Source organism: Equus asinus, chromosome 1 (genome assembly GCF_041296235.1).
Source record: "Equus asinus isolate D_3611 breed Donkey chromosome 1, EquAss-T2T_v2, whole genome shotgun sequence".
Classification (NCBI taxonomy): domain Eukaryota; kingdom Metazoa; phylum Chordata; class Mammalia; order Perissodactyla; family Equidae; genus Equus; species Equus asinus.
The window spans coordinates 141,908,618-141,924,853 of record NC_091790.1 but is presented as its reverse complement, the minus strand read 5'-3'; the positions used below and the strand labels follow the sequence as shown (position 1 = coordinate 141,924,853).

The following is a 16,236-nucleotide window of genomic DNA, read 5'->3' as shown; positions in this document are numbered from 1 at the left end:
AATAGACTATATTTGAAAGCTTTCAACTTACTGAGTTTGATAGAATTTAAAAGGAAGCTTATCTGGCTGAAAACAAAACGTGCAAATACTTTAAAACATGACTATAATTATTAAATTGGCTATATAAAAGTAATGGAGCTAATGATGAAATAAGCCCTCTGAATCTTATACACTAGGAAGACCCAGGATCATCTGCTCTTCACCCAAACAAATCGAAGGTATTAGTAGCATGAAACTCAAACACATGGGTATATAAACGTGGATAGATACGTGTATAGCCCCTGGTAAAAACACATATATCTGTAATTTGGCAACATGTTGATCTTCTTTATTATGGTTTATTCAATTTATGCAGTTTCACTGCAGCATATAAGGCTCTGATACATAATTGAGACCTAACTTCATGCAAGGTAAACAAGGAGATAAAGCTGTATTTTCTTCAATACTTTTATCTAATATCAGCAATAGCAATGAGTGGACAAAAATACTTGCCAAGACTGTTGACCTCTGTGTCTCTTTGTCTACAAAACAAGGTTAATGATACCATGCTGGGAGAAGGGTTTGATGAATGAAAGAGAAGTACTGTGAAGATAAAGTGCTAACAGAATAAGTAGTGATCTAACAGCAAAAAATCGGAACATAAACAGAGAATATCTTAAATATTCACTTTGAACTGTAACAGAAGTAGAACAAGAGATACTGTAAGGTTGCAGCACTGATTAGGTTCTCTTGTAACCTAAGATAAATAAATGCTTATTAATTCACTCTTGGCAAAATTGGCCTCATCAATACTTTTATAGGTCTAATGTGATAGCAGTGGAATGCTGATAAAATTACAAGATAAGACAAACTTCTCTTTACTGCTCCTACTAGCCCTTACTCAATCTCCTCTCTTCACAAATACTTTTGAGAGAAAGAAAGAGTAGAAGACATTCACCAAAAAACTCTTTATTGCAGCCAAATTCTCTGAGCTGGTTGATTGTATCACTATAAATATTCAAAAGGGAAAAAAACAGAAGAAGGGAAGAAAGAAAGGGAGGGAAGAAATAGAAGGGAAGAGAAGAGAAGAGGGAAAAGAAAATAGAGAATAGAAACTCGAACATTGAACATGCTTATAAAATAAACTTCACATACTCAGTTACCTTCCTAACACCCTGGATTCCCAGGGAGTCAATTCTTGATATTCTTTATTATCTTTGAAAACTTCAAGAAAGTCGCAGTCTTGAAAAATTTCTAAGGGTATCTGGCTTACTCTGAAATCACATTTCCTTCCAGAGGTATGTGTGTGCTGGGAACTTCCTGACACCACAAATTAACTGCCTGAAGTTTCACTGGGGAGACCATTTTAAAATAACTCTCCATGGTGTTATTGTTACTGTGGGTTTCATAGTGCTAGAACAAACAACAAAGCTCTGCTGAGAAGCACATGCAGTGTGGTTGGTTAGCTGTGTCTACTAGCTAACCAAGCCTCCTATCATCACTTCACCATGAACTTGATTTAAATTCAGGAAAATTAGAAATTACAGCATACTAAGAGAACACCTGGAATATAGAAAGCATATTTGTTAAATGCGTCACAAGGATTCACTGACCGAACACAATCTTAGTTTTACTTTTTCTTTTTCAGTGTCTCCCTTCACAAATTCCCACTGAGCATTTTGGATTCTCACACTGAATCCCAGTGGCTCAGAACCCCTCACCTGATTGCTACCGATAGTGATCCACAATCCAAACCTATCTGTCCCCTTTCCTCTGTCAAGATTCTTGTTTAAGTCCATTTCTCTGGCAGGTAATCTGTGTAGAATGATTGTCCCTCCCATGTAACACGTCTGTTTTCTAAGACACCTTCTGAAGACACAATGATTTAACCCAGAGGAATAGGAGGATGACTGGAAGGTGTAGGGGTACCTGGTAGGAGATTTGGGGTAAGAGAGACCTCACAGAACCTATCAAATCATACCACGTAGATAGCTGCCTGGCCTTCAATTGAAAAGTCATAAGCAATAGTGCCTGTACTCCTTCTATGAAGTCAAGTGTGACATAGTCATGGGAATGAAGAGTTGGAAATAGACAGTAATGAAATGAAAACAGATGGGAAGAAAGTTGATAAGTGAATAAAATGGCATTGAAATGTAAATTCCTAGCTAATTCAACCTTTCTGTCATGTTACGGAGGGTGCTTGGATTACATATAGCTATGTATGTCAAGCTAGGCTTTGGTTCATAGAAAGGCACTCAGTGCTTTTCAGAAAACTCAAAGGGAAATAGTTGCCACCTCCCTTCGTTGGAATCGTCTCTCTTAATGCCGTCTTCAAATGTGAAATTGCAACCAAAACTGTCTCAAAAAGACTATAAAGTCTAGTTATTTCTGTTGGTAATTTTCCAGTTAAAATAAATGTTATGAATTCTTCAAAGCTATCACTATAGCAAGCAAATAAATCAAAATTAAAGTTCAAAACTCTTACCATGTCCAAAAGCAGGACTTCTAAATCAAAGTAAAATTTAATAATGCAATACCTTCTTCACCAAGGGATTTGAAAGTCTGAATGGCAAAAATAATCATCCTCATTCGTTTTAACTGCACAAATGTTTTTCCTTTACTTAGCATAAAGTAAAAGACGAAGATAGTTCTCCTTTAGAATGGCACAATCAGAAAACTACACTCTCTGTTATGTTAAAACAGAAAAAATAGCTCCGAGGACTTGGCAAAGAAAAAATATTAAAATTGTATTATGTTCAGATGATTCTTTATTCACATACAAACTTGAGACCACCAAAATCTCGGTACACAATGGAGGATTACACAAGTGATAATGATTTTCCTTTGTAATATTAGTTCAAAGATACTGTCCAAAAACAGTCATCGATAATAACATACTTTGTACCAAGAAATATCTTCGTCCTTAAGCCCTTCTGAGAGTATCTCAAAGTACTCACAGTCACAATCCCAATCTCTTTCCCCCTCATAAGATCTGTTTGGGTAACACCAGCTTCTTATTTGAAGCAAATCCATGAATTAGCTAAGGCTTACATTTCTCTTCCTTCTCCCTTCCATTGCCAGTCTTTTATACTGTTTCCTGATTGTTATATTTTTCATTTACAAACAGTAGAAAAAAACTGTAAAGCTCTTCTTCATAACACCTGCTATAGTTTTGAAGCAAAAAGTTAAAGAATCATCAAAAAGATGTTTTTGGAGTTTTTAGTTGTTAACATATATTGAGTTTCTAAGCTTTTCCTGGCTTAGCTAGCATAGCTGGTAGATATCAGCTGTACGTAGAAAGGTAAGAAAGCCTGAGATATATCTTTGGACCTAATATATGTGATATTAGGATCGATATTTGGCCTTAATATTTCTTTGGACCTAATAACACTCAGCGTGCGTGTGTGTGTGTGTCTGTATCTCCCTGGTTCTCATTTAATGCTGTACCTACTTACACAGATGATATTTAAATGTGATCCCAAACTCCCCTAGCATAGCTATCAACCATATGATATGATGCATTAGATTTGTAAATAAATTGTTAAAGTTACTTGTAATCATTTGCCATTCTTATCACATCAAAAAAATTTTTATTTTGGGTTCATTTCATCTGAAGTTCACAGTAGTATTTTGTTGGGTAATTTTGTCTGTAACGACATATAATGCATGAAAAACTTGAAAGTTTTCACAGTGACATATCAAAAAAAAGACCAAACTCCACACATTTTTAAGGCACAGAAAGGGCTCTTTCACCTGGGTGACTTCCTCCAACTTCTGTATTTTACTTCTATCTTCTCTTTCTCCGTCTCTGCCCCTTCCTTGCCACTACCCCCATTCCTATAGCTCTGTTAGAAATCTCACTTCATTTTTGAAAGTTTGTCCTGATGAACAACTTTGACTTCTGAACCTCCCCTTCATCGCTGAGAACAGCTGATTACATCCTCCTGGGTACCTAACTAGTTAATCTATCATGGTTAGCAATTCAAGTAAGAAATCTACTCTGACAAAGTACCACAAATGGGGTGGCTTAAAACAACAGAAACTTATTCTCTCTCAGTTAAGAAGGGTAGAAGTCCAAAATTAAGGTGTTGGCAGGGCCATGCTTCCTCTGAGATTCCGGACAGAATCCTTCCTTACCTCTTCCTAGCTTCCGGTGGTCACCGTCAATCCATGGCACTCCTTAGCTTGCAGTTGCATCACTCCAATCTCTGCTTCTGTCATCACATGGCCTTCTCCCTGTGTCTCTTCTCCTCTTATAAGGACACTAGCCATATTGTATTAAGGGTCCACCCTACTCTAGTATGGCTTCATCTTAACTTACACCTGCAAAAACCCTATTTCCAAACAAGGTCACATTCACAGGTACCAGAGGTTAGCACTTCAACATATCTTTTGGGGAACATAATTCAACTCATAACAGTATCCCATAGAGGCATAGCCAACCATAACAACACAAAGGTGTCCAGCAAAGTATTCTCAAAACGGAGTGTCAAAATCATTGCAATTGGGCATATGAAATATTCTAAGTATTTCAGGTGGATTTAATGATGAGTTTGGAAAGAGAAGAGCTGATGTTATTCCCAGAGCTAAACTGAGTTCTTGTCTTCTTAGGCAGTTCTCCTAAGAATAAGTTGCAGAAGTCTGTTGCATTAATAACCAAGGGCAAAATGTAGTCTGTAGTAATTATACTGATAACATGATCAACTAATGAAGTTCATTAGTCTAGTTGATGGAAACAGGGATTTATTGACTTTTTTATTTGCCACTGGTAAATGAGTACTGTATAGAGAGCAAAGTATGAAGCAAAATGCATTCTTTCAGCATCTCATTGGTCTTAATTAAACTGTGCTTTTAACCCATTTAAGCTAAAATTATCCAGAGCATGTAAAATTTAAATAGCTATGTGAGCAATAATAATTAGTACTTCTTTAATTACGGATAGGCCAAATATTGTTATTAAATTTAAAATGATCCAATGAGATTTCATGTTGCTCAGGTTCAAACTTCTTTGAATTAATTTTATCAAAATTTACTGTATCTTTAAACTTCTTGGTCACAGAACAAACCAGAATCAAAGCCCTAAGTAAAATTTTTCAATAAAATACATCCTCAGATTATCAAATTTACTAAGAATAGATTATATCCAAAAAGCACCAGAAAATACACAATCATTAAACTTAGTGACCTACTTCTCAAGATAGAAAAATATCTAGGAAAAAGAAAACAGATCTTTTTCAATATTCCAGGGAACTACACGTTCTCCTCATGTAATCACAGTATCCTCCCAACTCTATGCCCTTTTAGATTCTTCAAATACTGTCATCAGTATCACTTCTCGATTTACATGTATTATTCTATACGTATTCACTGATCTAATAGGATATTCACGTAGATTTGAACTAAGGATTCTGTGTAAATATTTCAAATTTACAGTATAACAGAGCCAATTCATTTAACAAGTCTTGAAAAGGCAGAGTATCAGAGGACAGCAGTCCTGTACCTTCGCCCATTACAAAGAGAGGGTCAAAACCATGCCTTAGCTTCCAGTGCTTGGCAGGGATTTTGTGCTGTGCTTGTTCCAGACTGTTTCTTGATCCCCATTATGTTGTTAGCTCAGCAGAGGAAAGAGACAGTTTAAAAAATGTCACAGTGGGAAGTGTTTTAATATTGAGTGGTAAATCCCCAGAGGCAAATACAAAATATATCCACATTGTTAACAGTGCCTTTGAAGCAGGCACAGGATTGTTAAAATGAACGGCTTGGGTTTCTTTCCTTCGGATGAAGTTGTTTGTGGTTTGGGGTTGCTTGGGGGTGAGGAAAAGGAGAAGTGTTTTCCATAAAGACAATTATCTTTGTATTCTTAGATGTTTTCTATTGTACCACAAAATATTAAAAACTTCCCTCTCATCTTCTATCCCTATTTCCTAAAATTAAGGCAAAATATACGTAGAACAAACAATGATGTTAAATTGGGTATTAAACACCTCAAAAGGTAAAACTGTCTGTTGTACTATGTTTAACAGCATCATTTTAGGTCATTTCCACCCCGCCTCCCCCAGACAATCACCCAGAACTATTTTTACTTATTAGACACAGGAAGAATTATTAACATTCAAATATGATCTAATTACTGTTCTAGAATGACAGATTCTGTCTTTCAATAAAAAATATGGCCTCATTTTACTCATTGTACTGAAGAAACCAACAAAGATATCCAAAACTGCAGTTTCTGGAGATTAAAATCAAGAACAGGTGCTTTGACAAAGTTAGAAATAAAAATAATAAGATCTTGTGAAACTTCCACACATCCCTTTCTGATGCCTTTTGATGCTCTTTCTTCCTAATCTCATTTGATTTTTATTGTCCTGTCTCTAAAAGATTTAACTTATCTATTTTCAAAAGTGCTTAGGTTTTCGGTATCCATTGCAACTCCTTTGTAGGCAAAATTGGTATTTTGATCTCTGACGTTGAACATCTGCAAACTAAATTTATATGCATGATAATGACACACAATCATAAGGATGTGAAATAATCTGTCTGTGTTACAACAGATGTCAATTTTTGTTGCTTGTTATTACTAAAAGGGGAAATGGAGCTCCTCTCTGTGACAAGTAATGTCGCTTCTAATTCCCAGCAATAAATGCACCTAGAATATGTGCAGAAGTGGCACTCAGCCTGAATATCCATCACTGTTTTGATTGTTTCAAATGCATCTGGTCCCTTTGAGTATATTTACTGTGATTACCCAGTTCAAGCCTTTTCACACTATTGTATGTGTCATCAAACGACAGTAATGAAAATAACTGCAACCATTATTATAGGTTTTAGGACTTTGCCATCTGCTGTGTATTAGCCTTTGCCATTCCCCAACTGGCACTCTAGTGAGCCAAAATTACACAGAAGACACCCCACAATACTGCATTTTTATATCACCTTTCATTTCCCACACACCAAAGAGAAGGCATTCCTTAAACAGTCCTACTACAATCTAGTAATTAAGAATGAATCTGAATGAATTCACTTGATGTTATTTCAAATCTTAAATACAAGTATAAAGCCTTAAAAATAAACATGGTGTATGCTAGGCAGTTCCAAGAATTAGCAATGATAAATAATGTTGTGACATTTAAGCATCAATCTAAAATGGTAAAAATGACAAGTATGTTATTATTTTCACATAATGTAAATTATTTGGAAGTATCCTATATAACTCTTTTATGAAATGAGTAAGTCAGGTCCGGTTTATTTTAGGCTACAGTCTTCCAGTTTATCAGAATGTCAGCCTTTTGACGAGCCACAAATTTGTAAGGAATTTGTATTCACAAATCCAAAGACTGATATTTGATTATGCTATTGTCAGCATTAGTCCATTACCGCACTAGAACCTGATAACAATACTTTGTTTTAAAAAAGGATTCAATATAAACTTCAATCAAGAAAGGGTATATATATAATGTGATAAAATATTAGAGATTCCAAAATGCAAAGGAAAAATTGTAAACATGAAGTGCCAACTTTGACTGAAAATTATATGTTTTCAGTCAGACTGGAAATTATATTTTTCCAATATTGTTGGTATCAAAGCCCCTTTTGCATAAGTCAATTTTAACCAAAACTGTGTGAGGGAAAAGCAGTCTGCTATGGAAGGGAAAGGAAAATCATGTAGTCAAAAAGTAAGAACAATGCAACTAAAGAGAAAACACAGGTGAAAATTTAGTATTTTCTCTAATTGCAACATCTTATACTCTGTTTTTGCCCCTCAGAGAGTCTACTTCAGTTTGGGTATTATAAATACTCCGGAAAGACTTGCAGAAGATAACTAGAAATTAAAGGACCAGGCTACATTAGAAACGCTTGTAGAGAATGTTAAATCAACAGACATTTTTTTAAAATACATGGTGTTTCATAACAACTAAATCCAAACCACCTCTTATTAGAAAAAATTCAGAATTCATTGAGTAGCACAAGACGCTGACCAAGAAAATGCCACCAACATTGAATGCAGCTATCAGCTCAATCTTTAGAAGAAAGGATAGGACTACTCACATTTTTAAAATGTTTTTCTCAATTACATGCACTGTCACTAATACAACATAGCAAACACTCCAATGTCATTGCATCTGTTCCATGAGAGAGCAATGATTTGGGACATTCATTTTAAAGAATACAAAGGAATAGATTTCAACAAGAATTTTTATATTTTTTCAGACAGAATTGAAGACTAACCTTTCTTAATTAGTTTGCCAGACAGTAAATGAGGAAAGAAAGATAAATAAGCAAAAACATAACCAGACATTATTTTTTTTAATTAAAAGAAAAATCCAACAAATAAAGAAAGAGGGACTTGGGAGTTGCACAGTGTGATAGAAAATAAAATGTACTATTTCCTATTTCCCAGAAAGAATAAGAAAAGCTTGTACATTTCAATGTCACTTAGAGAGCAACCAAAAAAAGTAAAATCATTTTCTGTCCAAAAGTAGACTTGGAAAGATAATTCCAACCATAATAGGTAAAATCTGAAAAAGTACCATGAATTGTGGAAGAGCTAAGCAAATGACAATGATGACCAATAAAACCCAAAATAATGAAGGCAGGCTTGAAAGATCTTCTTAAGTAGAGGAGTGGTACTCTACCTGGAATGTAGCTGATGACACCATTATTGATCCAGTCTTAATGATGATGTGGCCAGCTGAACAAAACACAAAAATAGTAAGAGCAATAATGTCTCAAAAGGTTATGGTGGCTATTGAGGTCACTAAGAACACCCTGTAATACCCCTGCTGCCTGGAATATTTACTTACTGTATTTCTATTCAAAATGCTTTATACTCCTGAATAAGCTTCAAAGTAACGAGCTTATTTCCTTTGAAAATGTTCCAAAGAATGTGAACAAGTCATAGCCCTTCCGTGTTTGACCTATGCATGTTCCTTATTTGTGGTCAGAAACAAATAATTCAATTCAACCAATATCTCTTAGGCATTACCATGATCTAGGCACTATGCTAGGAGCTGCAAACAACACAAGGGTAAATGGGACTCAAATATTGTTGAGTCTGTGCTAGTCTGTCTCCAACCACAGGAACATGATGCTGGAGCAATGAAGGTGGCTCCTGTGTTTATTTGGATTATAGGAAAGTGAGAGAAACTGACATTAAACAAGACATCACGACAAATTATGAGAATGATAATGCCCTCCCCCCAGACTTAAAATCTAGTAGAGAAAGGAGGCATGCAAACACAGAGCTAAGGTAAGGCTGACTGAGAGATACACTTAATAGAGAGAAATGAGTTGTGCAACAGAGTAAAGCAAGGCATTAATTCTAACTGAGGACATTCTAAGGGAAAGAGCATTTCAACAGGTTTAGTGAGATGGGTAACAATGGGGGAAGGGGATCTGAGACGAAAGGATCTAGTAACCAAAGCAACACCTATTCAAATGACAGACACCAGAAGATGGATCAGAAGGTTTGAGGGAGACAGTCAGAAAATCATGAGAGATCTCAATGGCCAGGCCGAGGAATCTGAGTCTATTCTGTAAGAAAGGAAGGCAAGGGAAGATTTTTGAGTTAAGAAGTAATGTTATCAGACCTCTGGTTCAAAAGAAAAGTTTGGAAAGCATTTATGAAGGATTTACTGAGCTATTTTAAATAAAGAGAGAAATAAAAAACATATATCAAAATACTCACATATGTCATATTTTTTAATGATGACAGCAATTACCTGTTTGCTTATTGATATTTTCTAAATGTTTTACAATGAACATGAATGGTGTATTTTTTAAAGCAAATTGTAAGTTTTTATGACATACTATATCCATCAATATAAATAAACCATTATTACTATTACATAAATATAAGAAGTTAGAGGCAAAAAAAATCTAAAGCCATGTAAGTATTTAACTTTCAGTAATGATTAAGCCAAAATGCAGCTATTGGTCTTTGGTCAAGACTTTTACTGAAATTGATTTAAAGCCAAATATTTCCAGCAGCTGGGAAATGATGGCACTTTCCTGAATATCCTGAGGTCTGGTCCTAGAATAGCACTGTGACTCCTTGAGTTACAGGAAGAAGAACCAATTGGATCACAAATCTAGGAAGTGAAGGAGTTTCTTATCAGAAAGCAAGAAGGTACTAGAAAAGCTCAAGGACACACTGACTTCCTGGGTTTTAGGAAATCATGTCCTGACGTGATATATTCCAGGGTGACTAGAGGTTCCTTTTAAGGGCTCAGTCCCCGTTTTTAATAAAAGGCAATCTAGATATAACATCTGTGAGGACAAGGATCAGCATCATTTACCCTTCCTGGTGCAATATTACTTGCGCTGCATGTGGAGAAGAAAAGGAAAATGGTGAAGAGACTTCTGGGAGCTATTGTCCTGAGGACTTAGGTAACTTCAGGGATTTACCACTTTGGTGGCATTGTTTTAGTTCTTTTCTCTTAATGTATTAAGAAGTGATTTGGGGAAAAAAATTCTTCTTTTTTACTTCCTCTTAGTCTGGTTTCCCTATGACCTACCACCTTAGTAGATTAAAATTCATATACTAAAAAAAGAAGTTTGATTACTTTTTAAAGTTAGATTAAAAAAGAAAACACCCATAGAAGAGGAATGATAGTAACATTACATAATCTTCAGGAAAGAAAAATTTATGATCACAATATGTGAAATATATATATACATACTTTTTCTTTAACAAATGGAATATTTGCATTTGTATAGAGTCTCCTGAAGAAAGCAAAGCAGTTCATTTATATTATGCAACAAAATTGAAATATTCTTCTCAAACTAAAGGTCAAACATAAATCCTAGCTTAGGGTAGAAAGAAGATTCAATGAAGGCAAGTGGTTTAAAGTTCAGGACTAGGTCTGGTTGATGATACCATATAATCCACAAGTCTGCTCTGAACATCTGTGTCTGATCTCCCCCACCCCACCCTGGGCAGACAGAGCCTGCAAGTTGCTACAGGTCCACACTACAGAGTCTGCAAGCCACTCTATGTCAGACCAATGGACCTCCCACTTGTCAAGTGAATGGTATGGGAATGCAATCTGAACCCCAGTAACCAAGCCTAAATAGATCAGAAAGGAGAGCCAACAGCACTAGAAGCCAAGTGGGTCAAGCTCTGAGTGAGGTGAAGCATAAAGAGGAAATAAACTGAGCTTTGCAAAATCCGCTGAGCTGGATTCCAGGTTTCCAAATCAGCTTTCTACTTGGTTCCTTTCAACCACTGGCATGGGTTTACTGGGATCCATTAAAAGAGTCAATGTAGGGAAAAAAACAGGCAGAGGCCTCAGATCAAACATATACCCAGTGTCTTACAATTGGCCTTTTTTCAATAATTATTTACTGAATAATGAATGAATGAATCCAACTTTTCATTTGAAGACCAAGATTGTATAAATATATACTTTCGTACTAAAGGGTTTGTGGATGTTGGAAAACACCTTCCACCATGCCATCTCCTCCCCTTCAACTACCAATATTCCTCTCAGATAATTCTTGTTTCTCCATTCCTTTGCTCTTTCATTTCTTAAGCTTTCTTCAAAATTAACCTATTGTAGTATCTGCTTAATTATCATAATATGACAGAAAAGTACATAAATAATCACTAAAGCTGAAAATTCTATTTACTAATAAATTAACACCAACAACGCCTCCCCCACAAAAAGAAATCTCTACCATAGAGGATAACATGGGCACAACTAAATATAAATAAGATTGGTTAAATAGTGCTCTGTAATGGTGCTACTTAGCTGCTGCAGTCATGCTAGCCTGCAGTACTAGTTGAGTAAACCAAGTCTTGATGGCTAACTATAGTAGAGATAAAAGAGATTGAACTGTTTGACAGGCAGATGAGAGAGAAAGGTATTAATGGCAGAAAGACAAATAGGTGCGAAGGTATGCTTTCCAAATAGGTAATCCTGAGTTAGAGTGCAGAAAGACATGAAATGGCAGACACAGGCACTACAGATCATGGTAGACCTTATAGACTAAGACAGGAATCTCAGTTTTTATTTGGGGGCAATGGAATACTATTGTGCTTGTCAAGCACAGAAGACAGTATGAGACTTATGAGTTATGAAGCCTACTGTGGTAGCAATATGGAGATGAGATAAGAAAGTGAATGAGACTGGATTGGAAGAGGGTACAACAACAGGAAAGAGAAGGATCCTGAAAACCAGGACAAAAGCAGTGGCAGGGAATGGTTAAGAAGATGAAATCATAGAGGGTAATGACATTTGTGACTGCTGTGATTTTTCCTCAGCCTGAAAGCCCAACCCCACACTGCCTGCAAAAGTCCTTCTCGCTATCAGGCTTCAGCTCAAATGTGTCTTTTTCCATGAAGTCATCCCTCTAAAACTTCATCTGTTCTCCCACAGCCTTTTGTTTGCCTCTCATAACATTCAGTTCATTCTGCCTTGTGTTAGATCTAGCAGTTCACATGTGTACCGCCTCCATTATACCGCAAACTCCTTGAAAGAGGGTCCTTGGCTGATCCCATCCCGCTATTCCCCTCCCCCAATAACACCTAGTACAGTACCTTGCACATAATAGTTTGGAAGAATAAATGAAGAAACTGAAGTGCCTCAAGGAAACACTTTGCTGATTTTGCATTGCTACAGAGATAACCAAATTCCAGAGCCAAGAGCAGACATAAAATGATGAGGAACAACAGGGCAACTTCAGAAGACCCAAGCTAGGCTACAGAGAAAAAAGGAGGAACTGACACATGAGATATCTCTAGGTAAGCACTGATATTTGTTTCTTTATTGAAAGATTTCTCTGTGCATCTCCTGCAAATCATGACAATAGTAACAGAGATCCAAGGGCATTTTATTTGTAAACTGCAAACTGAGAAATACTGGCATTGTACAAAGAAACTTGTGATTCACAGCAAAAAAAAAATGTTATTTTTACCTCTCTCCTCCCTCCATTCCAACATTAAAATGGAAAAAGCAAACTCACCCTAATGGTTCCCTAGTCAAGAATAAATACAAGCTCTTGGGGATCAAGGAAAGTCTAGTTATGGGGGGGGGGGGGGAGTGGCAAAGATAACAGCTTTTCTCCTTTAATTATGACTCCACCATCAAGGAAAGGAACTATGTTTATTTTCCCCAATATTAACCAAAGAGAAGATTGGTTACTAAGTTATTCATTAACAACTTACCAGGCATTTTGGATCCCATAATTGAGATGGAGTGAAATACAAAAGGAAAGCCATCTAGGGCTACTGGCTTCCTCAGAATTCCTCAGTATTAATGCCACTCCTTCTAAATCGCTTTGAGGATAGCTGCTTAGATGCTGAGAGAAAATAATTGAACAATTTCATGGTGACATTAAACAGCAGCTCATAATTGACCTCAATCTGAATAGCAATAAAGATGGAGAGAGTGACATATGCTCTATACAATGAGCGTGGGCAGGATTCAGGACCTAATGCCTTTAACTCCATCAAGGAAGGAACACATGAGAAAAATTCCTTAATAATCATCCAAAGCTTATGTGGTTTCTATAGCAAAGCTAGATGTTTTCATATCACCTCTGCTAAATAACTACACTGAAATAATACGACCACTGTCTGGAGCAAAAAACCTCTCAGATTTGCATTGATCCAGGAATTGACCAATTTGGTGATGCCACTCGTGTTCCTAAAAGGGCATTTCAATTGGCCAAATCAAAGTGAAGTGTTGTGCAATTTTCTGTATAATCAGCACTAGCAGCAGCTAAAGAATGACTGGTCTTCAGAGTAGGAAGGCATGTTGCCAAACAGAAAAGTTACAGCTGCTGCTCACCCCTCCCTGCCCCCTCTGTCTATGTCTTGGCTCTGACCCTATGAGCAGAGCTGGAGGCACTTAGTCACAGTGGTCTGATCCTTCTTTAGACAACTCTGAAGTCTGGATGAGCAGATAGAGAGAGGCTGTTTGGTTTTTAGCACTGGGTCTCCTGACTATCTGTCCCCACGAAATGGATCATTCAGAGTCAATATTTAGAACACTTGTATATTTAAATTTGCATTAAAGGAAATTCTAGACAAAAAGGAAATACAAAATACTACGATGTCACTCATTCAGTAATTGTATAACCTTCATTCAAATTCACTACTTTTCCCAAGCCTGCGCTTGCTCTGTATTCTCTAACACAGATGCTCCACCATGCAATTACGTGCCCACCTCAGAGCTAGTATTGCCCTTGGTTAGAGTCCTGCACTGGCCCCCTAACTGGTCTCCCACTCATCCCATCTGCCACCACAAATCTGTCCACCTAACCAATCTAGCTAATAGCAAATCTGAGCTTTAATGGCTGAAGCCCCCTACTCTGGCTGAAAAGACTCATCTCTTGTGGTCGTTGCCAATCTCTTTATTCTCATCTCCTGTTCACTTCACCCCCTCCCACGCCATTCACATTTATCACTACTGAACTACTCGTAGCTACACAAACTCATGTTGGAGAGCCAGGTCTCCTGCATTTGTATGTACCCTTCCCCCAGCCATGAATGTTCATCCCCACTTTGCCCTCCTGCAAAGCTTCTCTTCATCCTCAATTCTTTGGCTGGATGTCACTGGCTCTGTAAACTCCTTACACAAGACTACCCCCATAAACAATATTAACAGTCCCTTTTCTGTAGTATTCCTGCATCTTGTGCATAGTTCTTTGATTGCACTTATCCTACCATATTTAAAGCACGTGTTTCCTATTCCCCTGTAGTAGAGGGCGAGCTCTTCAAGTGCTGCTCCTGAAGCAAAGCACTGATGAGGAACAGGGGATCTGGAGCACCCTGCTTTCCAATCCTGGTACCACTCCTTACTGTGTGACTGAGGGCAAGTTACCTAAACTTTCTGTGACTCTGTGTCCCCAAATGTAAAATGAGGACCATGACAATGTACACCTTAGAGAGCTATTGTGAGATTAGAAAATCTGATTTCTGTAAATCATAGTAAATGTTTAATGAATGTTATTTATCAGATTGAAATGCCAATGGCGTTTGTATTTAATCTGCAATGGACACATGGTAAAGACCTAGGCATGATAACTGAACTAGACTGTGTAAACCGACCTAAGGAAAGAAATAATAGTAAAGTTCATTCCAACAGAAACATTCTGGCAATGGTCGACGCCAGATTTTGTGGGCCATTTTAGCAGGAAACATTCTTCTAGGAGCCCTAATACCTCAATGTCCTCATTAACTCCTTTCAGTAATGTTATTCTGTTCCTTTTCAAACATTGATTCTCAAACACACTCATCCTTTCTAGGGCTGTATTTCTGTACCAATGCTGTCATTCTTGTCCTGAGCAGAACTTCCCCAGGTAAGTCAGAAAGAGCTAATGAACTTACTTAGCAGGAAATAACTTCCCAGTCTCAGCTTCACTGCTCACCTTGGAAAAAAAATCCAGTTTCACTAGTCCTTAACTTTACCGAATTTTATATCATTATAACAGAGGAATAATATAAGGTCCTCAGAAAAAAATACACTGTGTTTATATACCATTTGTCTTTTCTGTGACATGCACTCTATAGACATATTAAATTTATATACTAAGTTTTTAAAAGAGTTTTGTGTTAATGCAACATTAACTTATAAATTAATTCACCTGAGTAACTTAAAAATCACTGAGTCTATTATTTATGTGGTCTCATGATAACCTTTTAAGAACAGACAACACGTTGTAAAATTGAGCCATAAATGGCTACATGACCCACTAAAAGAGATGGTGAAGGATGGTCTTTGTTCAATGCTTTTTTTCATTGGAACATGAAGCTTTAAAATTCAACACAAAAATAGGCCCCCAAAAACCACAAATAAGAAAACTAAGCTCAACTAAAATACACTAAGAACACTCTGGAATCTATACAAGTAAGTTATACCTTCACAAATTGTGGGAAATTACAGGATTAGAAACTGATTTTCATCAAACACCTTCCAAACAAATGCCTAGCAGATTAGCTCAATATCATATACCCCATTACCAGTTTAGATGGACAGTGTTTACTGGACCTCCACAATACAGACTACATTATGAGGTACTTACATATACTTTTTAATTTTAGACAATTTCACCAAATTATTTCCAAATGGTTCTTTTTCAGCTTTTCAACTTGTAAACATGATTTAACATTCATTTTTTTCTTGTCAAAAATAATTATTTGTGAATCCAATCACATTTTAAATGCTCTAAAATTCTCTTCATGCCTTCTTTAAATCCATATTTGTCATCTTTATTTCATATTTTATTGTATTGGGATTGCTCAAATTGATATAC

The 16,236-nt window shown here is 36.6% G+C and overlaps 1 protein-coding gene across 2 annotated transcripts in view; it reads right to left on the bottom strand.

Moving 5' to 3' along the window:
• NXPH1 (neurexophilin 1) overlaps positions 1 to 16,236 on the bottom strand; it is a 279,193-nt gene that overhangs the window by 110,275 nt on the left and 152,682 nt on the right. The window contains exon 2 of one of the 2 annotated variants that reach the window (XM_070509154.1): positions 8,613 to 8,668. The exons of the other annotated variant lie outside the window; for it this stretch is intronic. Within the exon in view, the coding sequence (XP_070365255.1) occupies positions 8,613 to 8,636 (24 nt within the window). The 5' untranslated portion in view covers positions 8,637 to 8,668. The remainder of the gene's footprint in view (positions 1 to 8,612; positions 8,669 to 16,236) is intronic. 2 annotated transcript variants of the gene reach the window in all.